At 41.3% G+C, this 25,735-nt stretch overlaps 1 protein-coding gene and 1 pseudogene across 3 annotated transcripts in view; one reads left to right on the top strand and one right to left on the bottom strand.

Moving 5' to 3' along the window:
- Nucleotides 1-2,485: 2,485 nt before the first annotated feature.
- On the bottom strand, nucleotides 2,486-2,760 carry LOC114636086 (annotated as a pseudogene).
- Nucleotides 2,761-4,795: 2,035 nt separating this feature from the next.
- CUNH5orf34 (chromosome unknown C5orf34 homolog) overlaps nucleotides 4,796-25,735 on the top strand; it is a 27,171-nt gene continuing 6,231 nt past the window's right edge. The window contains exons 1-13 of one of the 3 annotated variants that reach the window (XM_028783931.1): nucleotides 4,796-5,136; nucleotides 7,623-7,853; nucleotides 8,185-8,274; nucleotides 9,718-10,364; nucleotides 12,382-12,483; nucleotides 13,758-13,881; nucleotides 14,772-14,863; nucleotides 15,929-15,998; nucleotides 17,759-17,929; nucleotides 19,327-19,421; nucleotides 21,486-21,581; nucleotides 22,442-22,482; nucleotides 23,697-24,082. In XM_028783931.1, coding sequence (XP_028639764.1) covers nucleotides 7,659-7,853; nucleotides 8,185-8,274; nucleotides 9,718-10,364; nucleotides 12,382-12,483; nucleotides 13,758-13,881; nucleotides 14,772-14,863; nucleotides 15,929-15,998; nucleotides 17,759-17,929; nucleotides 19,327-19,421; nucleotides 21,486-21,581; nucleotides 22,442-22,482; nucleotides 23,697-23,893 — 1,920 coding nt within the window. In that variant the 5' untranslated portion in view covers nucleotides 4,796-5,136; nucleotides 7,623-7,658 and the 3' untranslated portion in view covers nucleotides 23,894-24,082. Of the gene's footprint in view, nucleotides 5,137-7,543; nucleotides 7,854-8,184; nucleotides 8,275-9,717; nucleotides 10,365-12,381; nucleotides 12,484-13,757; nucleotides 13,882-14,771; nucleotides 14,864-15,928; nucleotides 15,999-17,758; nucleotides 17,930-19,326; nucleotides 19,422-21,485; nucleotides 21,582-22,441; nucleotides 22,483-23,696; nucleotides 24,083-25,735 lie in introns of those variants that run through there. The other 2 variants (XM_028783933.1, XM_028783938.1) reach the window with 2 other exon arrangements.

Raw genomic sequence — 25,735 nt, 5'->3', positions numbered from 1 at the left:
ACCAATAAAATAATTGAATTCAGAAACATAAATGAACCTAGAAAATAAATAACAGTAGTTTTTAGAGTCCATGTTAAAAGTAACTGTATGTTTGGCATTCGTCATAAGATTGCGTTTTCTAAATGAGTGCTATAACTTGATGGCTACCAGCACAGCCTGCAGTCTCGGAACGTGAGGGTTACAGCACATTAGAACAGATGACAGACGTACTGGGCTACATCTATTTTAGACGTCTGGTCAGTTGTATAAGCATCCAGTATCTTACCACTCACCTCATTGTCACTAATTACTGTACTCAAAAGTAGCTATCAACAGAATCTACATACATTGGTCGTCTGGTGGCAGTTCATCTGCTTAGCATGCAGAAGGCCTAAGTTGGATCCCTAGCACTAGACTTAAAAACCACCTTAGTAGGAAAAACAGTGGGCTAGTGATAGCTTGAGCAGCTGGGGACAGTCATCATAGGAGCAGTCTTCACACAATGGCTGTGAGAGGACCCAGCTACGCCTAGACCCGAACTGTTGACTAGAGTGTTGACATTTTACAGATGGCGGCTTTTCTATCGGCCCTCTCACAGCATTTTGGCTGATTCTGAGAGTGGGCTTACCAGAACAGGAAGAAACTGCACTCAGAAGCTGTGCTGCAGTACTTACTTTCTGGGTTCTAAATGAGTCACTAAATCTATATCAGATAGGTGGCCATTAAGGAATGTATACATAAGGTGTAAATTTGTAATTATGTTAAATGAGTGTGTCCTGTGTCACATTGTCTTGTAGAATGCATGCCTTCACCAGGCCCAAATATGAATGTCTTACAGAAATAGTAACAGTGCAATGAGCATGTGCCCGGCCCTGCTGCCAGTCACTGTCAGCCTTGAGTTGTAACAACAAAACAAATATTGATCTTAATCAAGCAATCAGGTCATCAACTCCAACTGAGTCTTAGCTAGTAGGCAAAAACATACAATATCTTAGTAGGCTGGGTTTGTCACAGTGATGGAGAATGTATACTTTGGGAGGACCATAGAGTTTATCTACAAGAGTTGCTAGAATTTAAAATCAGACAGAATTTCTGTAATTCTGTAAGTATTCCACTAAATCTTACCTTCAAGGAGGACAGATGAGTGTAGGGTTTTTTTTTTTTCCCGTATTAAAAAGAAGATTTTGTCATTTAATGAGAGGAGGGTATTTGATAGGTAAAATCCTGTTGATGGCTGAAAGTCAGCTCACACAAAAGTCCATTTCCTATCAGGTCCTGAGGGCAGACACACATAGAGCTAGCTGCAAAGTTAACAGAACATGTTTTTAATCCAAAGTCTTAGAGCAGCTCTAAAACGCCATTGTGGTACTCACCTTGTGGAACCATTGACTTGTTACCAGCAGCTCTGCCCAGGCATTGCTTTTGTTCATCAATTAAACTGGGTCAAACTCTGCTGCTTATACAGCTTCAGAAACAGCATCTCCCCAGAACTGTTCCCCCTTCCGTTAGGACATCCCCAGAGTCTTCCATCAGGAACTCAAAGTTCAGTAAAGATGCCACTCAAAGTTTAAGTAAACTCTAAGTTTAGTAAAGATCCCCCCCTTGTGGGGGATACCCTTCCTCTCTTGCCAGCTAACAGGCTTGAGCCTGGTGGTCTTTGACTAGACTTTAGCAGATGGAAATAATTTAAGCTTGTGTATGCTGCTGCCCTGTTGTGTTGGTTTAGCAAAACTGAACCCTGTGAATGCAGCACAGCTGCATCTGTGCAGCCAGAAGTCTTAGGTTTGCTTCTAGTAGATGTGTGCTATTGTAAATTCAGAATCCCCGCTGCCACTTAGGCTGTCTGTACTGCTAGTGATCATTGTGCTCCCTCTGTCCATTTTGGGGGAAGGTTATTTTTGTTTTTTGTTTTTTGCTTTTTTGGGTGTTTTTTTTTTTTTTTTTTTTTGAGACAGGGTTTCTCTGTGTAACCCTGGCTGTCCTGGAACTCACTCTGTAGACCAGGCTGGGCTTGAACTTGGAAATCCGCCTGCCTCTGCCTCCCCAGTGCTGGGATTAAAGGCGAGCGCCACCACTGCCCGGCCCTCTGTCCATTTTTAATTGGTTCTTACCTCCTTTAATCTTTTCATTACCTCATTTGTTTTAGGGGAAAAACATTAGAAGTCAAATGTACACAAACGTATCTGTCTATTGACTTTATCTTCTCTACAGGAAGTATCCGAGTAGATTTTCCTGCCTCCTCTTTCATGAATTCTATTCTTTAAGGCTTGCTGGAGTCTCTTTTTGTTGTTTGTCTAATCTGGCTCCTTTTTTCTCCACGAGCTGTTTTCCCATGCCATTCTTACCAAATAAAAATAAAAATCTAGCTTTCTAATTTTCTTTGTGCCAGAGTCCTATAGTCAGCCATCTCAAGTAGCCCGTATTTATCCATTTCCTTGGCTCTAATTGGTCTTCAAAGTCATTGTTTTCTTTTTTTTTTTAAAGGTTCTAAATTTTATTACTGGACAGACACCCTAATTTAGACACAAGCAAGTCTCCAGGTTAAAAATGTTGAAATCCATCTGGTAGGGCTGACCGATGACCATAGTTCAGTATAAACCCTCAGTCTTGTCACTGTGTAAATCCTTACAGACCCAGCTTCGTTCTCCTCCAGTGTCTTCTCTTAGAATTGTACCTGATTTTGTTACCAGTTTTCATCCAGACCTACTGAGGAATTGGAGGATTTTGCTTTTGTTTCTTGGCCAGTAATCGCTTGATTCTGAAAGTCTTGTAAGAAGACATGACGAGAAGCCAAATCAGGCACAGTGCGCACCAAAGTCATTGTTTTCTTTCCCACTATATGCAGTCTCACTAAAGCGTTCCTGGCCCCTGCCTCACTAAAGCTAATAAATCTGTTATCAGCTTGCCTTCTTTATACTGACACCAACATTTTAAAAGCATCTAGTCATCTAAGAATAATTTGCTTTCTCTTTATATTCTTCTGCAAACACTTTTCTGGGCATCTCCTACTTTACCTAAGTTTTTTTTTTTTTAATTGTTTTATTTTGTATGTGTGGGCATTTTGCCTATATGTGTGTCTGCACCAATGTGTGCCTGGTACTCAGGCCAGATTAGAGTGTCCCCCCTGGAACTGGAGTAACAGAAGGTTTTGAGCTGCTGTGTGAGTGCTGGAAATTGAATTCAGGTTCTCCGGAAGAGTAGTCAGTGTTCTTAGCCATCTCCCCAGACCCCCTTAATGTTCTAATGTCACATTTCTTTGGTCATTCTTTTAAATCTTAAGTTAACATATAATGGCCATTGATCTCCGGGTGGGCATCTCCTAATTCCAATCAAATCTTAAATTTTCATCAAATGAACTCCAGTAATTCCCAAGAATATAATTAAATCTCCTGCTGGAGCTATTGTCTTCTTAGCGCTGAGAACCTACATTCTAGGAGTTCTCTAGTTATTTGTTTATCCTTGCTGCCCACAACCCATTCAGCAGTTCCAGTAACCTTTCAACACATGAAATCCCATGTCTCTGAAATTTATTTGTGTTCCCGAACATTAGAGAGGAAAGGGTGGAGATAGAAAACAACTATGCAATGTATAGTGTGTACTGTCACACGTCATTAAGAAATAAGACTGTTATCTGTCCAAAGATGTCTTAAGATTGAGATCAGTTTGTATATCAGTATTTTTTCGAATGATGGTTAATTCAAGAGTTAGATATGTTTTCCCAATCTCTCGATGCTGCTAGCTTTGCTTAAAGTTTTTGTACTAAACAAGTATTCCTAATAAAGCTTTTTTAAAAGAAAAAGTTGCCTGGAGACTTTTAAATTTAGAATCAGAAAGTTTCTTCAAGTCTGGCTCCATAATGACCTGGCCCTATTAACCTCAGGCCTCTTTCCTCCCTGATCATGCCCTTTAAAGAGAAATCATCCTTCCCTTGGACAGCTTGGAGTTGTAACACAGAGCCTTGACCTTTGCTTGTACTTAGCAAGTACCTATTTAAAACTCCAGATCTGGAGGTATGGTCATATGGATAATGTCCTTGTGGAGAGATCTGTCCACCCTTACTCTGAGCGTATGGTCATACTGAGAGCAATATGGCAGCACAAGGAGGTCTGCTTGACTACCAAGAGTGTCTTGTGGACACTGTCTATATTCTGGACGCCATATTATTTCTGTTGGCAGTAAATTAGAAGAGGCTTACTGTTGGGCTCTGAGCCTGGCAAAGCCAGGAAGGTGGTGGAACACGTCTTTAATCCCAGCACTAGGGAGGTAGAGGCAGGTAGATCTCAGAGTTTGACGCCAGCCTGGTCTACAGAGCTCCAGGACAGCTAGGTTTACACAGACCCTGTTTCAAAAACAAAAACCCCAAAACTCTAACCTTCAGATTTTAGTGGAAATATTTTCTCAGACTATATTCTCTCATTGATCGCTATATTTTTAGCTTAGGAACACCAACAACTAATCGAACGATTATTTCGTCTTTCCAGTCATTTTCCAAGCCCCATCCTGACCCGCCAATGAATTGGGTTAATCCGCAGAGTACATTGCTGACTTGGTAGGCATGTCTAACGGCAATAAATTAAGAATTAGAAGACGTTTTCTGTCTTCGATTACTTTTAAAGAATTTTAAAACTCCGCTAACACCTATCCTTGTGTTAGTGTTGCCTGGTAGGGCAGAGGGCTGGTCTACAATCCTAATTGCGACAGAATCTCAGCACTTCCGCACGGAGACTGAACACCCAATAGGTGGAGACCGCCCGAAAAAACTCGTCTTTTTCCGGTACTGCGCTTTGTAATGGAAGAGGCGGGACTTCCGGCTTCACTTTTCCGGAGACGGCTCCTTTCCCTCGGTGCGGGAGGTTCAAACTGCTGCCTGGCTTTGTGTTTTGTTTGTTTTGTTTTGGTCCTCCGGTCGCCGATGCTGCCCCAGAGGACTGAACTGGTGTTTCAATCGAAACACTTCTTGTGTCCATGTTTTTCCGTAGATGTGATTATTTTTCTTCATCAAGAAATATCTTGGTAGTTAATATATTACTGAGGGATCCGTGGAGAAGCAGTCGCCAACAGCACAGTTCCTGCCACTTGAGCAGAATAGAGGTCGGTCAGAGGCCGTGGTTGCCCTCCTTTCGAGGTGGAAAACAATTTCGCAGCCCGCGACGGCCTGTAAGTGTCAGAAGTTTGACGGTGGTCTTGATGAGGGTGTTTTCCCGCCCCGGGTAACTATACAGTTTGTTTTGAAAAACGAGCCTTCAACATGCAGAACAGATGAGGTTTTTCAGTTCGTTATCCCCCAGACCTAATGTATTGAATGGTTAGCGTGTAAACATGAATTAAAACAATGCAAAGCACCAATTTGCTCTTAAAATACCAGGTAGAGCTATGCATGTGTGCGCATACATCTCGCCCTCTGTTATCGTGATATTTGCTTGTTGACATTGCAAGGACGTAAACAAGTGACGTAAAGCAGTTACTGTGGTCTTACTTGTGGGAAGATACCTGTGACAGCAATATAGAGATGCACTGAAGAGAGAAGAAATGGGAGAAAGAGAGGTAAAGGGCCAAATTCAAGCGAGATTGAAAAATCAGTAGAAAGTTACAGGAAGAAAACATCATGATGACAGGTGTCATTAACACATTGTAAACTCAAGGGGAAGAAATTAAACATTTATTGTTTTTATATTTGATGAAAGTATATTTGCCTAACAGCTTTCTTCGTCTAATTCTATTTTAGGTCCCAGTGATACATTTGTAAATAAGACAGGAGAGGTCCATTTTGTCTGCGTTCCTATCCTGGTGGGAGTTATTGATATTGATAATGTCTATGAGGACAAAGGATACGCTAGGCTAAGAATTATGGAGTAGTTTGACTTAGGTGATAAAGTCGAGCCTTTGTGCAAGCAGTGCTTGTGTTGAGATGTGAGTTCTGACAAAGAGTTTGTGGTGTGATAAGCCAAGGAGATGACAAGCTAGACAGAGAGAACAGTGCAAAGATTCTGAGATGGAAAACACCTTCTTTCAAGAACAGTTTTTACAAAGCCAGTATGATTCAAGTGATCTGAACTAGGGAATTAGGAACTGACATTTGGAGAGAGTGGTGGGCTAGCCTGTGTGGTTTCTGCAGGCTGTAGTGTAGGATTATTGATCTCATTCTATGTGTGAATGGCTAGGGTTGATGGCTTCCAGCTAAAGAATGGATTTAGGGGATGCTGCAGAAGTCTGCTTTTGGCGGGAGTGCTTTTGTTGTAGTTTAATCAGATTCCATTTCTCTATGGAACAAAGACGTAGAAGTCTATGCTGTTACCAGTAGCCTGAATTGTGGGTACCTCATTTGCATATTTAAGAACCAAAAAAGGTGAGGACGAAAGTAACCATCTTTATTAAGTTAAGGTCTTGGAGAATCTTTGACTTAAGCAGTGAATAAGAATGATTAAAGTAATGACAGAGGTGGCAGTAGAGAAGAAACCAAAGTGGGGGGGGTTGGAGGAGGATGAGGGGGGAGACTTTGGAAGAGAGGATGATGTACAACTTTGTCACAGACTGACTAAGTCTAATAGGATGAGGTCTGAAGACATTGCGTGCACAAAGAGATTGATGGCCGTTGTGAATGGATGCCACTGGAGTCTCAGAGGAGAAAGCCAGGCCGTAGTAGGATGAAGATTAGTAAGAGGTGTTAGCAAGGAGGGGTTTACTGTGCTTTAGCGATAGGAAATTGACATGAAGTTGGGGAACAGTGTTTCCCTGTTGCTTTGGACGGATGAGACTGACTGGCAGGAGAGGATAATACAGAAGGATTGTGTTTGATTGACTGGGACCTTACCAGGTGGCTTTCATAATGCCCGGCACTGCCAAGGGTATCTTCTCACTTAAACCTACAACAGTCCTGTAACTTGCTCATTTTACAGACATCCCTAGGCATCTCTGCCTGGCAAATAGTGGAGTATTTGAAACTGTTAAGCTTAAGGGAAAAGACCATGAAAGAATACAAATGCCAGAATACATCGCTCCCCAGTCCAGCACTAAGGAAGTAGTTAATCCAGTCTCTTCAATTTATTCTCACTTTCAGTTTCTTAACCCCCAAAACAACTGCTTTTACTATGCTTTCCATACCTGTGTTTTGCGTGTATTAACATTGATGTGCTATGTTTTTTATTTATTTTATTTTTATTTATTATTATTATTGTATGTGTGTATGTATGATATATGAGTGCAGGCTTGCTACAGCTTTGTTCTCTTTTCCACGGTGAATCCCAGGGACACAATTCAGTTCATCAGGCCTGCATAGCAAGCATCTGCCCGTGCGGAACCACCATGCCTGCCCAAATTGCTATATTTTTCTTATCAAGGTATTAATGGTTCATCTGCAACGAGAGGCTGAGCATATCAGATACAAAATTAAACTTGAGGAACAGTAAACCACAAAACGTTTGTCTGTGCCTTCCAGCTTATGTTTTGACTGTGTTTGAGTCAAGTCCTATGGGTTACTCAGGCAGTTTGTTAAGGAAGTTTATTTTAGATCCCAGAGGTAAGAGGATCCACAGGGCCCTGTGTGTGTGTTGCCCTGTATTCTTAGGAAATATGCCTGTTGAGCTTGACCGAACTCCCGACCCTTAAGGAAGCTGCCTGTGCTGCTGTGTCCCCATTTCCTGCAGTCCGTGCTGTGAAGTGCGGCATACCCAGGCGTGGGAATGGCAGCCGCGGTGCGAATGGTACTCTATGAGGATGACTCGGTCCAAGTGAACTACGCTGATGGTTCCACACTGCAGCTCTCTCCTTGCGGCTCTGAATTTCTCTTTGAAAAGGCACCTCCTCCCTCAACACATCCTTTAGAACAACCAGAGAGAATTCGCCAACGGACACACTTTGTTATTAGCAACTACCGAGTAAGTAATATCACAAAAATACACTTTTGTCTCTGTCTGTCTGTCTGTCTGTCTGTCTGTCTGTCTATTACTTTCGAGACACAGTTTCTCTGTGTACCCCTGGTTGTTCTGGAACTCACTCTGCTATCCAGGCTGGCCTCGAACTCACAGAGATCCACCTGTCTCTGCCTCCCAAGTGCTGGAACTAAAGGCGTGGGCCACCACTGCCAGGCTAAAGTGTTCATTTTAATACTGAGCGGTGGCTGGAGCTGCTAGAACGTGGAGGGAGCTAGGGCGCTGGACTTTTGTCATTCTAAACTGAGTTTCAAATAGGCTACATTTCTTTTTGTAGGAGCAACTACAGCGAGCCCTCGATTTTCGAAACTCTTCAGCTACGTGCCCTTTTTTATCTGAAAGCATCGTACCTTCTGAAAGGAAAAAGGTGATTTTTGTCTAAAACCACACTTTTAGGAGTAATATTTGAGCATAGGTTAATTAAACAGACGGTTTAGCACTTAGAAATAAGCACATACGATAGGGTGTCCAGGCCTCTGTGTTCACCAGGCTAAGGAGCGTAGACGTTACGTAATTTAGCTCCTCGATATTTATAGTCAAGGATTATAGCATTTCAGATTTGTGACTTTTTTTATTCTCATATGTCTCAGTATTAAGCATCATACAAATTTTAGTAAACTGTGTGCTTACTAATGTATGATCCTAGTTTGCTTTTTCTGGAGCTGAGAACTCATAAATGGATTAATCTTTAGCCGACCTTAGTGTCTTCATGATCCAGTTTCCTCTCAGCAGCGCCACCCGCTGGAGGCCTCACCCTTAACACCTACACCTTTGTGAAGGACCCCTCATATGCACACCTTAGCAGGCAGAGGAGCCGTAAGAAGCTTTTCCCCAGTGTCTCTTGAAGAACTGTATTCGTTGACATGGTGTCATTTGCTGCTGATGCTGTGGTGTGGCCACTGGACTGTGGCTCGAGTTCCCTGACTCTCTTTCCACAGGTTACCCATCAGTCACTGCCCCTAAGATGAGTATTCTGACATGGATGGCTCTGTAAAGGGGCTCTCTTGACAAGAACTTTAGTAAAATTAAGGTTTAATAAAGATGGGAGTTGAAGTATTAAACTTTATACAATAATTGATCACAATACTGTATACAGTGTGGTTGATTTCTGTATGAAAAAAAAAACAGAGAGAGTTAACTGTTTTAAGTGTGCTGTTTAAGGTCAGCTTACTTTTGAGTATTTGAATTGTTTGAAATGACTTTTAAAGCCACCCAGAATGTATTTTAGGTAACAGTGTGCTGCCTGCCTTCTAGGGCAGGTGCTTCATGTGACTTTTTAGTTCACCTGGTAATTCCAAAGCCACCCTAAACAATAATTCTCACCTTTCTCCGATCTCTCTTGACACTTTAAAAAATGCTGCATTTATTTTGGTGCCCTCTGTGTTGTGGTCTCAGTGACTTTGACAATAGTTTCATAGCATGTAAGTTCCAACTGCTTTTATATAGCACAGCCCAGCCCAGGCTCTCCTTCACCTCCTTATGGCTGCTCTTTTTCAAATCAGATTTTTGAGATGAGTAGTCTGCAAATCCATCTCTCCCTAACTCATTGAACATTCTAAATCAAAGTAAGCTTAGAGCTAATCTTCTTTGTGTGTGTGTGTGTGTGTGTTTCTAAGAGAAATACTATTAACATTCAGTATTGTCTGTAAAACCATACATTGACTCCAGTCTTCATTTTCTAGGTAGTAAAAAACACAAGTATGAAAACTCTTCCTTACTCTCTTACATAAGACTTTTAATATCAAAAGTATGGAAAAATTGAACATTAACAGAAAATATCATGGGGTTTTTTTGTCCCCTCTCAATTCAGTATATCTTCATTGATTTCTCGGAAGTCGAATGGCCTAGCCTTGACAGAGATGACTGCACCACGTACTCAGAGAGTGGTGAAGTGAAGATAGCATCCTTGGATGGACATGCATACCTTTGCCTGCCCAGATCTCAGCATGAATTTACGGTACATTTTTTGTGTAAAGTGAGCCAGAGGCCAGATTCATCTGTAATATTACCCGAAACAAAGAATCACGTCCCAAAAGATAAACTAGTTGGGAAGACCAGCAAAGTCTACAGATGTGGAAGTTTATCAGGACAAAGATTAAGGAATAAAGAAAACGAACCTCACTACCAGATCTTGAAATCTAAAAACGCTTCAGCAAACATATGTTGTGTGAATGAAACTGAGGAGGGGGAGGAGCTGCCTTCCTCGGGCACAAAGCTCAGATGTGTACACGCGTGGGTAAAGCAGGCTTGGTCTGTCGCCTCCTGTCCAGACCAGTGGAAATACCCTCTGTCTTTAGCACTTCGTTTTTATAACAAAGTTCCTGCTGCATCCAAAGTTGACGCAGATTTCCCTGCGAGTAACACTGTGACTTCTGACAATCCTGAAGAAAAAGGACAAGAGGTTTCTATCCTTCCCAGGGCCCTGTCACTCAGCTGCCCTGCCCCACACATGCACAGGTAAAGCAAGAATGGTTTGTTGCAGAGAGCAAGGTTTGGGAGAACTTGTCTCTACCCTAAGCATCACTTGGTTTTGGTTTTGATTTTGCTTTTCTGAGACAAGATCTCACTAAGTAACCTCTACCTGTAATTCCTAGCGATTCTCCTGCCTCTGTCTCCCAAAAAGTGCTGGGGTTAAAGGCGTGCGCCTCTACACCCAGCCACATCTGCTACTATTCTTAAGCTCGTTTACTTAACTGAGATCTTTAATCTTAAGGGATAGTAAATCATTTCCCTAGCAAAGATGTTGGCATTTCCTACTCTCTGTGGAGGAGAAGTGTTTGGGGAAGGTTAACTCTACACTAGATACTTCATTAAGTGCAATACAGAGCAAACTAAACTGAGTCGTTCCTTAGTGTAGAGTAGCTCATGAAGGTCACTGTCCTTAAAAGGCTCATTAAAGTATGGAAGAGCAGGAGCCTACTCAGAGCTCTTTGGGAGAAAGCCAAGAGGGGAGTCTATGTCTGGTCACTGGAGCCCATGACCCCGGCTAGAGCATGCACCTGCAGAGTTTCGATTATGGCTTCTTCCTCTGATATCAGCCCCAAAGCTACCCATTTTTTAGTTAACTGACTAAAGGTCTGTCCTTTTTCAAAAGGGTCCAGTATATAGAGACCTCTTCATGGCTAGGTCAAAAACTTACTTTCATTCAAAGATGAATAATCTAATAGTTAAAAATTTGCAACATGAACTTTGTATAAATGATACAATAACTTTTTTTGTAAAGTAACTTACTGTGAGACACTGGTGTCCTTATATATTGGGTGTAGTAACACTGTTACAAGAATTACTGTGAACAGGGCGGGGGGGGGGGGGGGGAAGTGGTGGCACACACCTTTAATTCCAGCACTTGGGAGGCAGAAGAAAGGTGGATTTCTGAGTTCGAGGGCAGCCTAGTCTACAGAGTGAGTTCCAGGACAGCCAGGGCTATACATATAAACCCTGTCTCAAAAAACAAAAAACAAACAAAACAAAACAAAGAATTACTGTGATCTTTTGTAGAGGAACTTAAGATCTAGAAATGATAAAGAATTCAAACAACTCACATCCCTAGCACTTATAGAATTGAAATTTGATCCTAGGTTGTCTCTGTGTACACATTTTTACTTAAAATATTGGAATAGTTTTTGAGTTTGCCATAAATATCCAGTTAAAGCTGGAAATTCCAGGATTATAAATATGTGACAGAAGAGATTTTATGCTCCTAAATTAAGTATTTCTTTGACTGGATTTATGTTGAAGTCCATTTTCCTTAACAGCTCATCAGGTTTTCTATGATCTGGTCACCTCCTTCTCTATAGTTCTCACCCCTGCTATCTTTCCTGTCCGTGACTTCCCTGTGCTTACCGGATGTGTGCTCTCTCTGGCTCTCCTTCCCTCCTGCCCCGCCCTTGTTCTTTGCTCCATCGGGAGCATCACACACGGGAGGGGGGGGGCACACACACACACACACACACTCTCCTTCCCTTGTCTCAGCTTAAGCCTTCCTCCTTGGGCGCAGTCTCACTGACTGTTGATACGTTAGGTCTCGTTCATACCCCTGGCACTCACTGGCTCCCTCTCTTTAGACTTGGTGATTACTGTTTTACTACAGTGTCACATGGAAGTCTCCAGTGGGGACAGAAAACATACCTGCTTTGGGGGAAATTAACTTCTCAGTGTGTTGAGCACGATGCCTGGCCTACTGTAAACATCTCAGTGGGGATTTGTTGTGTGAATTCAGGCTCAGTTTTAAAGATTAGGAAAAATTTCATTGTATAGCGTGCAGAGATCCACTAATGAGGTTACTGAGAACTACTGTAAAGACACGTGGCAAAGCAGGACTTGCTCTGAAGTGTCTCTAGCGGGCATTGCGGTATGTTTTCTTTGATCTTGTGAGTAAGGCAGGGAGCGTCACTATGGTGGCACTGTTTTGTTGACTTTTGGCAGCAGTTACTTTGAACAAGCAGCGTTTGTTCTCATAGTTTACTTTTCACAGGTGGAACTTCTGTGACTCACTTTTACAGAGACAGTCTGATACAGAAGAATATTCCTATCCTGAGCTCGTGAAGGTGGTGTGGCAAAATGGTGTTACATACAGGTAAAGCTCCTCCCCACGTTGCACCGGGAGGTTGGTTTGTTTGCTTCTTTTTTTTAGTTTTAAGATTAATTTATTTTACGTATGTTAAGATATGATATGAGACTATACTTGCAAACCGACTCTTATAAACAGTTTTGCTGGGTCAGCTAGGCCACTGTGTATTGTTTTTACTTTTACAGGTCACAAAACTAATTTTATTAGTGTGCACAGAGGTCTTATGGGCTCACATTAGCCAACTTTCCAAGACTACATGGCAGCTACAAAGCCACTGAGATTCGGTCATGCTGCTGAATGGAATGTACCAGAGGCTTAGGGTATCCTCTGGATCTGAGAAGGTCTAGTTGTGTTACCTAGTGAGCATCTTATCAGCCTAAGGGTGATTCAGTCAAAGAAAGTCATTCCTTTCCTGGCTGCTCAGGGCCTGCACTACTCCACTGCATTCTCCCTTCCCCACAGCAGAGTTACTGTCAAGTGTCAGGATAGTGTTGGCCAGATGCAGTCTTCTTTCCATGACTAATGCTAAATACCTGATGGGTTTTGGTTGCCAGAGGCTTTCTCCTGTCTTGTATGAAGACCCACATGCTCTGACAGCATATTTTTCTTAGCTTAATTTATTTTTTATTGGGGGTGCCAACACGTGTGTGCTATAGCATGCATGTGGAGGTCAGAGGACATCCTCTCCTTCCACTATGTGGGTCCCAGGGATTGAACCAAGTCCTCAGGCTTGGCAGCAAGTGCTTTTACCTGCTGAGCCATCTCAATGGCCCCAACAGGATATGAAAGACATATCTTTTATATCTGTTCTAATAAAAGTAATTTCTAATAAAAATAATTCTCAGTAATTGTATACAGAATGCTTTGATTATACCTGGTTGCCACATGTGTCATGTCCTACATGGATAGTTAATCTCATCCATCAGGTACTAATTACACCAGTTATATTTATTGAAGAATAATCTTATTTTCAGAACCTATAAGTGTGATATTTAACTTCTATGTATCAACATTGCTTTGATGACTCTTTATGTACCAGTCACTCTGGTTGGCACTGGGGATATGAAGACAGGATTGTGAATCCTAGAAGCTCTGAGCTTACTTGTTGATGTAAACACACAAGGGACTTCGTTTGTTCTGTTTCTCTTCGGTTCAGAATTACCCACGTCTCTGGTTTTGTCTGATTTGTTGTTTGTTTGGGGTTTTATTGTCTTAATGGTTGCTTTCGTGCATGCATTAGTCTTAATTAGAAAAACAAAACAATCATTTCTCTACCTTAGGCTTACCCATAAAAATGTAAACTCAATAGAGATTTTTCCTGGAGACGGATCAGTTTTCAAGTCAGAAGGGGCTCATTTTGGTAACTATTTTACATATTATTCAAGTCAAGAAGACTCAGAAAAGGTAAGCTAACTATGAAAACTCAAGATTTTCGATATAAAGCTCTTCTTAAAGTCATAGTATGGGAAATTTGCTGTCTATATAATATTATTCTCCCCTGCTCCAGGAGGTAGGCAGCAGGGAATTGGACAAAGGGCAGTGCTTATATAGGACTTCTTGAGGGGTGGAGCTTTTGGGGGGGGGGTTGTCCAACCAACCCTTTTTCCTTGCATCTGGCCCATGGATTAGGGTAGGAAGTCCTTCCTGACTACAGCCTGGTTTTGCTGAGGCACTATCTCTGTGGGGCTGCTGGGAGCTGAGGGGCTGGGGCTGGAGGTGCTGCCATTTGGGACAAGCTCCTGTGGGACAGCTCCTGTGGTGGTGTTTCATGATAGCAATGGGCTGAGGCAGAAAAGGTGTCACCACCGTAGACAGCTTGTAAGGGGCAGCTCCTGCTGAGGCAGGAAATGAGATGTACCACAATAGACAGCACCTGCAGACTGCAGGCTGAGGAGATGTTGTGCTGCCATTTACCACATCTTATCATAGCTGTGGGCTAGGGGAGGAAGAAGGGGCCAGCCTCAGCTTTTGCAGCCACTTAGGGACTACATTCCTTACTGGGAGATAGGAGCCAGATAGGAGAATCGGTCCCTCGCCTGCCATCCTAAAAGTCATATCTCTGTCTGCCCTGCCCAGCCATTGGCTGCTGGCAACTTTATTTTCCAACCAGAAGCAAATGAGGACAGGGTCCCTCAGTGTCAGATTCTCATGTAAACAATTTTGGGGACCCAAGTTGACGTAATACAAACAGCCACGGTACATATATACATATATACCTCAAGGAAAACATAGTAAAGTACTAAGGGTCAGATTTTTTGAGTTTGTTTGTTTGTTTGCTTGTTTTAAACTTTCAGAGAGAAGAGAAAACTTATTCCGTAAATAACCTTCCTCCAGACAGACCAGGAAATCTCTTCTCTGTACGTTCTCTGATTAAACAGGCAACCAGGTGAGTTATGACATTCATCTGACCAAAAAATTATACATCGGAATACCTTGATGTGTTTCCTCTGGTTCAGGGTAAGATTAAGGCTCTGTGGTACAATGGAAATATGTGTCGTTGCTACAAATCTGACAAGTTTTCTGGTCTCATAATTTAAAAATGATCTGTGCATTTCTGGCTTTGAAATTTAAGTATGGAAAAACTTCCATATAGGAAGTGAGCAGGTCCTGGGAGGGACGAGAATGCTGTCCTCCGGATCAGTATAGCATCCCTTACAGTCGCTACAGTCAAGGTGAAGATTTGAAGATACATTTGAAATTTTGCTACTTACTAGAGTATGAAGCTTTATGAGAGTGAACTAAAGATAAAGAATAGGTTGATTCTTTATTTCACCTCTTTTTAAATTCTCTTGACTAAGAAAGCACAATAATGAATTCAATAATTTGTGTTTATGACGTTATCTGTAAACAATTTCCAAATCGATTAGCAGGCTCAGAAGTGACCGTTTCATTTCCTACACATAGTTGACTGCTTTTTTGCCATCTTTAGAGTACGCTAAGTCTTTAGGCATGTGACTCTGTCACCTCTTTAGAACATCTGAGAAGCAAGAAGGCTCAGCTGAGGAAGGCACTTGCTGTGTAAGCTGAGTAGTCTGAGCTTGACCTCTTAAAGCCACATAAAGGTGGGAAGAGAGAACCAAATCCACAGATTCCTCGGACCTTTACACACACACCATGACACACGTGCCTGCACACTCACACAGGGCAGTGCACACACACACACACAACTAATTAATGTAAACAATTTTTAAAAATTATCTATAGAGTTCCTTCATTGCTAAAAGGCTAAGGAGTAGCCTTAGCTGGCTATGTTTAGGGCAGAAGGCAGTGATGGTGAGTTCCCATCCAGGAACTTAATACTTTCTGGGAAAGTGAGATACCATAGTCATCTAAACTGTAACATGGCAATTCAGGATGTTGCTAAAGCACTGTACTACAGAACCAGGTGTTTGGAAATACTGGGAAATGTCAATACTTACAAACATTTAGGGAATATTTTTCATGTTCACAGAATTCTTCAACATTGCGCCAGGATAAGACTTTCACTAAGCCACAACTACCGTGTATGCTGCTGGAAAACGGTATGTTAAAAGCAAGACTGTTAGTTGTTTTCTTGTTTGGATTAATACTTGCACATTCAAACTGCTTTCATGTAAGTCATGTGAGAAATTCTTTGTAAATTTGTTTATTCAGGAAAATACCTACCTTGAGCCAGGTATAGTGGTGCACACCTTTTGTTCCTGTACTTGGAAAGCAGAGGAAGACAGATCTCTTGAGTTCAAGGCCAGCCTGGTCTACAAATGAGTTCCAGGATAGCCTGGGCTACACAGAGGAACCCTGGCTTAGTTAGGGTTTCTATTGCTTCAACAAAACACAATGACCAAAAACAACCTGGGGAGGAAAGGGTTTGTTTCATTCATCATTCCATGTAACAGTTCATCATCAAAGGCAGAAAGGGCAGGAACTCAAGCAGGGCAGGAAGCAGAAGGCCATGGAAAGGCCCTGCGTACTGAATTGCTGATCATGGTTTGCCTAGCCTGCTTTCATAGAACCCAGGACCACCTGCCCAGGGGTAGCCTCACCCACAGTGGGCGGGGCCCTTCCACATCTATCACTAATTAAGAAAAAGTACATTTTCTCAATTGAGGTTCTCTTCTCTCCCATCATTCTAGCTTGTGTCAAGTTAACATAAAACCAGCTAGCATAAACCCTGTCTCAGAAAACTTAGAAACAAAGAAAGAAGAAAGGGAAGGAGGCACAGAGGGAGGGAAGGAAGAATATCCACCTCATAGACAAATTGGGAAATCCGGCTTCTACTGTGTACATTTTTTTAAGTCCCAGGCGTTGCAGATGTAGGCCAGTTAGGCACACCCTTTGTCCCTGTGCTGTCCTTTCAGTGTCATAGATACTTTATCTACATAAGCGCTCACCGCCACCATGTGGGATTTGAATCTGGCTTAGAGCATGCCAGTCACACACTCTTATCACAGAGCTATACAAGCTTCCCCCCACTCCTCCCCTCTTTGGCTTTTTGATGCAGAATATTGATATGTAGCCCTGGCTGGCCTTGAGCTCACTGCATAGCCCAGGCTGGCTTCAAACGTAAGATCCTCCTGCCTTAGCCTGCCAAGTGCTGGGATCACAGACATGTGCCACCATGCTCAGCTGGTTGCTTCTTTGTTTTAATGAGGAGGGAGAGATGAGAATTGATTGAATTTGAGATTATGTAAAAGCATTGTCGGTTCAAACCATAATAGTATATTTTACATTTTTATAAATGTAAAAGTAAACCCATTAATCATGCCTTAGAGGAAATGATTCTCAAATCATTAGTATTTCTAAATCAATACTAATTTGATTATACACCTTTATGCTATTATAATTCATAATTTTTGCCTATGTAAACTTCATAGCAGAATGGTAGCTTACAGAGATATAAGAACTTAATCTTTACTCTTGCTCTCTTGCTCTCTTGCCTCTAGCTTCTCTCTGTCCCCTCACCTCTCCCCCCTTCCCTTCCCCCTCTCTCCACGTGGTCATGGCTGGCCTCCACTTCTGTCTCTCCTCTCTCCTCTATCTCTGCCATCTTCTCCCATTTCTCTCCCCACCTTTGCCCTCTGCCCTGAATAAACCCCCTCCTCTTTGGGAAAAAAAAGAACTTAATCTTATTAGGTAGACAGTTTGGCTGTACAATTCTTGAAAAAATAAAATATGGGTAAGAGTTCTATAGTACTCAACTTCTGAATAAGACTCTTGAGTTGCTTCAGAGTTCACTAATAATTACTGAAATCTTTTTCATGGAAAACTCTGTCTTATGCTGTCTTTGTTTACTTGGTTTTAGGCACCTGGAGTAAATGTTAGCAATATCCTGCCTGTACTTCTGAAGGAATCGCTCATCCCAAGTGTGGGGAGATTCCTTGCCTACTCTGATGACAAGGTCCATGCTGTCTTTGTGGATGGCGTCACCCTAACGCTGAACTGGGATCTCAGCTCCCTTGCTGGAAAGAGACGAGTGAGTCTGCCTGAGATCCAGCCTTCCTAACACTGTGATCCTTTACTGCAGTTCCTCATGGGGTGACGACCCCTAACCATAACAGTATTCTTGTTGCTTCTTCATAACTGTAATTTTGCTCTGATATGAATCATAATGTAAATATCCTGATATGCAGGATATCTGATAGGTGACCCCTGTGGGGTCACAACCCACAGTTGGAGACCTGTTGCCTAAGACTGAAATCCATTTGTTTCACTCAGTAAAATTTGTTAAACAGCGTTTTCAGTTGTCACCTATGAGACACCATATTGGTGTTAAATAATTGCATATATTACATATTATTAATATCAAGATAAACATTGTCTTCTCAAATATTATTTCTTTGTTACAAAAACACTCAAGAACCTATAGTCTAGATTTTTTCAAATATAACACATTATTCTTAGCTATGGTCTGTCATTTATAGTCTAGACATAAGGATATCTAGATTGGTTACTTATCTATAGTAAACAGAACAGAAAACAGTACTACATTATCTCAAATTGTCGTGTTTTTAGTTTTTTTCTGTGTATTTATGTGGACCTGTCTGAGTTTATGTGCAGTGTGAATGGAAGAGCTCTTGGGATCAAAAGAGGGGATCGGAATCCCTTGGACTGGATCACGGGCACTTGTGAGCCATCATCTGAGTGCTAGGGACCAAACCTCTTAAATCTAAAATCTGGTCAAGATGTTTTAGGAACTTCAGTGAATTTCCTAGCAAAAATTAGAAAAGTGTAACAAGGGACTGGTGAGATCGCTCAGTGGTTAAGAGCACTGACTGCTCTCCTAGAGTCATGAGTTCAAATCCCAGCAACCACATGGTGGCTCACAACCATCTGCAATGAGATCTGATGCCCTCACATGGGTGTCTGAAGACAGCTACAGTGTACTTACATATAATAAATAAATAAAACAATCTTTTTTAAAAAAATAAAAGTATTACAAATAAAAAGTATGACAAGCTGGGCAGTGGTGGCGCACACCTTTAATCCCAGCACTTGGGAGGCAGAGGCAGGCGGATTTCTGAGTTCGAGGCTAGCCTGGTCTACAGAGTGAGTTCCAGGACAGCCAAGGCTACACAGAGAAACCCTGTCTCGAAAAAAAAAAAAAAGTATGACAAATTGTGTGCGTGTGTGTGTGTGTGGGTGTGTGTGTGTATACACATTGTAACAAGAGCGATCAGCATCCTTATTTTCTGATAGCTACCTGTGTGGGCAATGACTTAAACATACCACGAGCCGTTTACAGTACAGTCTCTAAATTCTCAAAATAATATTTGAATGATTCATCCACTCCTTTATTTTTTAATAGGTTGCTAAAGTTTTCGTTTTTACTTTTAGAATGATAAAACTTGCCTCTTCTTTTTGCTTCTTAAGGTAGATCAAGGTCTCAGCTTAGGTTGGTGCAGATTAACTTTTCCTGATGGACAGGATCAATTAATTCAAACTGAGCATCCTGGAGCGTATGAAAGGTACGGAAGAGCAATTTTATCTTCACATTTTAACTATTGGAGTGTAAATAAAATTTAAATCTTACATGTAGCTTTAGTTTTTCAATATTTCATAGTGTTCAGATTTAACATAATGAAGTAAATCAAGTCAGCTTTAAACATTTGTTTGCATGCAATTGATTATTTCAAAGTAATATGTCTCCAACACAACTTGCCGTGGAGAGTGGAATGTGATCAGTTGTGTTAGCCAGTTATTCTAATTCCTTAACGAAATTGAAAGAAAGGTAGTTTACAAATGACCACAAAGAAGTTGTATGTTTTCTGTGATGGTTAAAAACTAGCTGATGGTTATTCTTAATTGAGATGATGCTTAAACTGAGATTTTTAGGAATATAACTCTTCAGTTAATGTAGCTCACTGTTAGTTGCAGGAGCTGTATCTGTAGGAGTCTGTGGGAAGCCATGGCATGGCCTTACTCTTGGCAAACACTCACCCTTGGCTCTCCTATCTACTATTCTTCTTTCTGCTTACCTTCCATGATTCACTCGTCAGTTCTCAGAACTTCAAACAAGGCCTCTAGTAACCCACCTTAGTAACCCTTCCTCCAGATCTTTAGATTTAGCCAACATCCTGCTAGATAGATGTTTTTAGAACCCCTGGTAACGGCAAGGCTTTGTGAGAACAACAGGTATAATCTAGTTAGACCCCACAGCTGCAGCCAGCTTCCTCCACCTGCAAAGCCCTCTTTCCTTTCCTACTCCTCCCCATATCCTGTTTTCAGAGTATATAACCTGTGTGAACAATAAAATCTTTGCCAGCTTGATCAGACTGCTTGACTTGCTGTGCCTCCTTATCTTCTCGCGCATCTCAGTCCTCTCCACAGGGTCTAAGGGTCCCACTTGATTGTCCAGCTGGCCTGGACAGGAGTCCTGACATGACAGCAGCCTGGCCTGACCTGTCAGTGCCCACAGACTGCTTGCTTAATTTGTTGAATTTCTTTTTCTGTTGGATGGCCTTATTTTGGTCCAAATGTTCCAGCATTTAGTTGCTATTTTAAATAATTTCTCTCAAGAAGATAGCACATCTAGCAAATGTTTTAATGACTGTTCTGTTCTGTCACTTGAGATCATTCCATTTTTAAGCTTGTTTCATTCATTAAGTTACATGTCATCATATGCGTGTGTGTGTGTGCTTGTATATACGTGTGTATGCTCTAATGGGCATTCCCAAGCTTAAATCTTAGTATGTAAACGCTCCTGTGGAGTATGGAAATGTATTTTCATATATAAAAGAATATATTAATTAAGGAATTTCACTTCACTTTGAAAAACTAAAAGGAAAAAGTTAGGACGTTTGTTTACATTTGAGTTTTAAATGAAGTGCAAGTATTCCTTTTGTGTTTTAATTTAGGTGTTTCCTTTATAATATAGGTTAAAATTTTTTACTGTTTATGAATAATGTAAAAAAGGTTGCCTCATCTGAGTCTAGTGAATACAATTAAGGAAATTTTATTGCCTCATTTAAAACTTTTCTTTATCTTTTTTTTTCAAAACTGTCTTGTTGAAGTTTTTCATGTCTTATGTATTTGTAGAAAACATACAAAGTTAGGCTAGGAGTTAAGCTAGATAGTAGAGCATTTCCTTAGCATAGACCAGGATCTGGTTCCATCCCCAGCATGCAAGGTAGAGAAAAATGAATAAAAAAAAATAAAAGCAGGTGTGGTGCCAGGCGGTGGTGGCGCATGCCTTTAATCTCAGCACTTGGGAGGCAGAGGCAGACGGATTTCTGAGTTCGAGGCCAGCCTGGTCTACAGAGTGAGTTCCAGGACAGCCAGGGCTATACAGAGAAACCCTGTCTCGAAAAACCAAAACAAAACAAAAAAACAAAACAAAAAAAGCAGGTGTGGTGACACATCCTATAATTCCAACACATGTCATTCAATACAGAAGTTCAAGGTTATTTTGACTACCCCAGTAAGTTAGAACCCAAGTATTGTTTTATGATAATTCATTTTTATTACCGTACATATTAATTATATAAATTAACAAGCTTTCCTATCAAATATTTGTATTATGTTCTTTCCAGATATGTGGCATCAGTAATATCATGGTGCAGAAGACTAACGCAAAGTCATCCAAGACAGGTGTCCACACATCTCTCACCTACTCTCAAAGAAAACTGGTACTTACATTTCCTGTAAACTTAACCTGTGAATGAGAGCCAATACTTAAAAATATTAGCATAATAGTTTGAATAAGAAATGCCCACATAAGCCGGGCGGTGGTGGCGGCGCACGCCTTTAATCCCAGCACTTGGGAGGCAGAGGCAGGCGGATTTCTGAGTTCGAGAGTTCGAGGCTAGCCTGGTCTACAGAGTGAGTTCCAGGACAGCCAGGGCTACACAGAGAAACCCTGTCTCGAAAAACCAAACCAAAAAAAAAAAAAAAAAAAAAAAGAAATGCCCACATAGGTTCATATATTGATTGCTTAGTTACCAGGGAGTAGCACTATTTGAAAGGATCAGAAAGATTAAGAGGTGTGGCCTTGTTGGAGGAAGTGTGTCACTAGGGCATAGATGTTGAGGTTTCAGTCTGTCTATGGATCAGGATGTAGCTGTCAGCTACTGCTCCAGTGTCCTGTCCCTGTGTGCTGCCATGTTCTCTGCCATGATGATAATGGATTGAGCCTCTGAAACTATAAGGAAGCCCCCAGTTAAATGCTTTGTTTCATAAAACTTGCCTTGGCCGTGGTGTCTCTTCACAACAACAGAACAGTGACCAAGACACAAGGGCTGGAAAGATGGTTCAGTAGGTAAAGGTTTGCTGCGTAGGCTCATGACCTAAGTTCAGTCCTCAGAACCCAGTGTAAAGTCAGAGTTATCCCCTGAGTACACATGTATGCTGACCTTAGGGAAGACAAGGCATGACATTCACATTAGGGGCTCTGCTGCAGTTTTCTATTCAGTCCTCATGCTCTTTGATCTCCCGCCTCTTTCTGTATATGTGATAAGAGCTCATTCTTGTCACCCTTTATCCTCCATAGGTCTGTTGCTTCTGAGCTTGAGAAAATACAGAAATTTAACTGTATCCTTTTACAGAAATGGATTATCCTTCAGAAATACTCCGATCTGGTCAGGGCTGAGGAGTGACTACGCTTTATGACTATGAGTCCATACATACATGTTGCTGAGTTTGTTAAGTCAGATGATGTCTAAGATATGTTCTTGTTATGTTAACATTTATACTTTTATGTTTGAATTGGGTAAGGAATGGTGAGCTAGGGTTAAAGTCTCTTTTGAAGACATTTTCTCTTATATATAATTTAAATTATAGCTGTTGAAAATATATATATCTATAACTTTATTATGAACCCTTTCATCTGAATTTATTTTGTCATTTTATTTTCTGTAATCTTACTGTTGTGTGACTTTTCCTGGAGAGATATGATCCTACATTTATTCACCCCATATAGAGGACCAACAATAGACCAAAGAGACAATTCTGCCCAAGTCGAGCATAGTGAACTAATGAATTCCCTAGGATTACTTAAAGGAGTATGGTTGGGGGCATCTTTACAGAAGCATGATGACTCAAAGGCGGCTATCCCCTAAAAGCTGAGGATGTCTGACAACTCATAAAACTGCATCTCAGGAGTTCCCTGAACAACCTACAAGTAGTTCACCTACTCAAAGTCACCTCTTGCCAGCAACTGTTAGTGTTTATATGGCCTTGGCAAGGGACTTTGTGAATTTTGTAACTTTTAGGAGCTTACTGATCCTTGTAAGATTCATATACTTCCTGGGCAGTGTGTGTTTTACCTACTTCTGAGTCTTGTGAGCTCCCTCTTCCCCTCCAGGAAGGACTGTTTTAATTGGGGAAAAATAGTTATATAACCTTACCCAAATAATAAATTAGTTCTGTAAGAGAAGTCAATTTTTTTTATTCTAGATCTTTAATTTAAAAATGCATTACATTCATTGTTTATAACTCTATCATCCTACCCTTTCCCTTTTTATTTTCTTAACAAATGTAGTTAAGAAATATTACTGAGGTTTTCTTTTCTTTCCTACTAAACTGCCATCCAGACACACATAATTTCCCGCTTTGCCTGCACTATGACTGGTTTCCTCATCCGTAAGGGTTAGACTCCATAAACTCCGAAATCCTAATGCTATCATGAATTTAATAGATATTCCTTGCAACTGAGAAATATCATTTTCATACCAAAGCCAAGCTTTCTAAAACTCAAATCATGTAATGAAAAATGTAGGGGAAAGCACCTTAACTAAGTCATTCAGGGCTGCTGGAAAACAGTGGTGTCCTTGACCCGACTTCCAGCAAGAAGAATGAACAGTGTTCTTCTGATCACTCTAAATCAGGATCTTCAGAAACTTTGCTAGAAGCAACTAATGAAGAGAGTGTATCGGTAGCATTGAAAAGAACTTCTGAAATCCTTCAGGATATTGACTATCTTCTGTCACTCTCTAGAAAGTGAAAAATGGAAGTATTACAAAGTCCTAAGGATGTTTCAAATTACTAGTATGGAATTGCTACAAACTGAAGAAATTGCAAATGTTACTTGTACAGAACTGATTTCACTTTGATTATATCTTGCTTAGCTTGTAAATTTTAGTGTATCTGTGTGTATACATTTTTTAAAATAAAGAAGTTTTGAAATTTTTAACTATTCCATTTCTTACATCAGATGTATAAGAAGAAAGTTATATGTTTTTTATCTTGTGAAGTTAATTTCCAGTTTTCTTTTTTTTTTTCTTTTTTTCTTTTTTTGGTTTTTCGAGACAGGGTTTCTCTGTGTAGCCCTGGCTGTCCTGGAACTCACTCTGTAGACCAGGCTGGCCTTGAACTCAGAAATCCGCCTGCCTCTGCCTCCCAAGTCCTGGGATTAAAGGCGTGCGCCACCACTGCCCGGCTCCAGTTTTCTTTATTAATGTGCAGAATTGTACCTTGGGCCATTTGCTATTTAATCTCTCCAGTAGAGCTAGCATAGCAAGCAGACTTTCTTCCTTCTCTTCCCAGCGCTGGTCTCACCACTGTAAAGAATCGAGTGCATAGACAGAGAGGAAGGTAAATGAAACAAAGAGTCAGTTACAGGGAGAGTTAGTTGTAAAAGTAACTTTTACTCACTTGGGAGGCTCACTGCTGAGTATGCTCACCCTTTCTAGTTCTTTCTGAACTCTGGCTGGCTGGTTCAACTCAACATTGTGGCTCAAACTCCTTTCCAAGCTGACTGACTCAATCTGGCTTCTCTCTAAGCCTCTTACTGAATTGCTCTGCTTGGCCTCAAACTAATCTGTTGTAATCATTTGGCTCCTCGTTCTCTGGCTCATTGTCTTCACCTGTGTCTAGCTTGTTCTCTCTGCAGTCTGTCTTTGTACAACTATCCTGGTAAAGACTGCCTCCGAACTCTACGGACTGAACTCTACAAACTCCACTCCAGTGCTCTTACTACCTCTCAACAACTCACTGACTCAATCCATCTGACTGACTAGAACTCAGAGATCTGTATGCCTCTCTCCTGAGTACTGGGATTAAAGATATGTGCCACTGTGCCGGGACCTAAGCTTTTCTTTACCTGAAACTTGCTCTATACCAGGCTGGCCTTGAACCCAGAGATCTGTTTGCCTCGGTCTCCTGGGACTAAAGGTGTGTCTGTATTCCAGCTGGATCACACAGACCTGGAATGTAGTCTTTGGATGTGATCCCTTGCCAGAGCAGCCATGTTGCTGGATTAACATTCCTCTACAAAGAGTACAGTTCAGATTTAATAGTGAAAGCTCTCAACAGCCACAGACAGCCATGAAGAGCAGATGAGAGCTGAGGGCAAGCCTGCTGAGGAAGAGCAGGAACAAGTTTGCAGAGTGGGGAAATGGCCAACAAAGGTAGGTGATGGTGAAATGTTGTGCCGGGGAGTTTATGTAGGCTCAGACAGGCTCTGTTTGTCTAGGTATGTATCCAAATGGACTGAAAACCTAAGAATCAGTGAGGGGAAAGCCTGCCAAACCTAGGTGAGAAAGAATTCTCAGCCCCCTTGCTATTACATCAGCAGTGAGGGAGCAGGCATTCAGCTGTCTGGAGGGCAGCAACCCATTAAGTGTTGTTATATACGTAAATGTAATAAATCTATATTCCTAAATGAATACAACCTGCCCAGCCTTTATGTTACTCGTAGGTGTGTTTGCAGGCTGTGTGGTTTGGGAGAAGCAGTTGGTGTGCTCTTCTCCAGGGAAGATTTGTTTTCTCCTGGCCTCAGCATTTCATAGTTGCCTGTAGTTTTTTTTTTTTTTTTTTTTTTTTTTTTTTTTTTTTTTTTTTTTTT

This window comes from Grammomys surdaster, unplaced genomic scaffold, assembly GCF_004785775.1.
Source record: "Grammomys surdaster isolate TR1022 unplaced genomic scaffold, NIH_TR_1.0 99, whole genome shotgun sequence".
Classification (NCBI taxonomy): domain Eukaryota; kingdom Metazoa; phylum Chordata; class Mammalia; order Rodentia; family Muridae; genus Grammomys; species Grammomys surdaster.
This window is presented reverse-complemented; position numbering and strand designations above follow the sequence as displayed.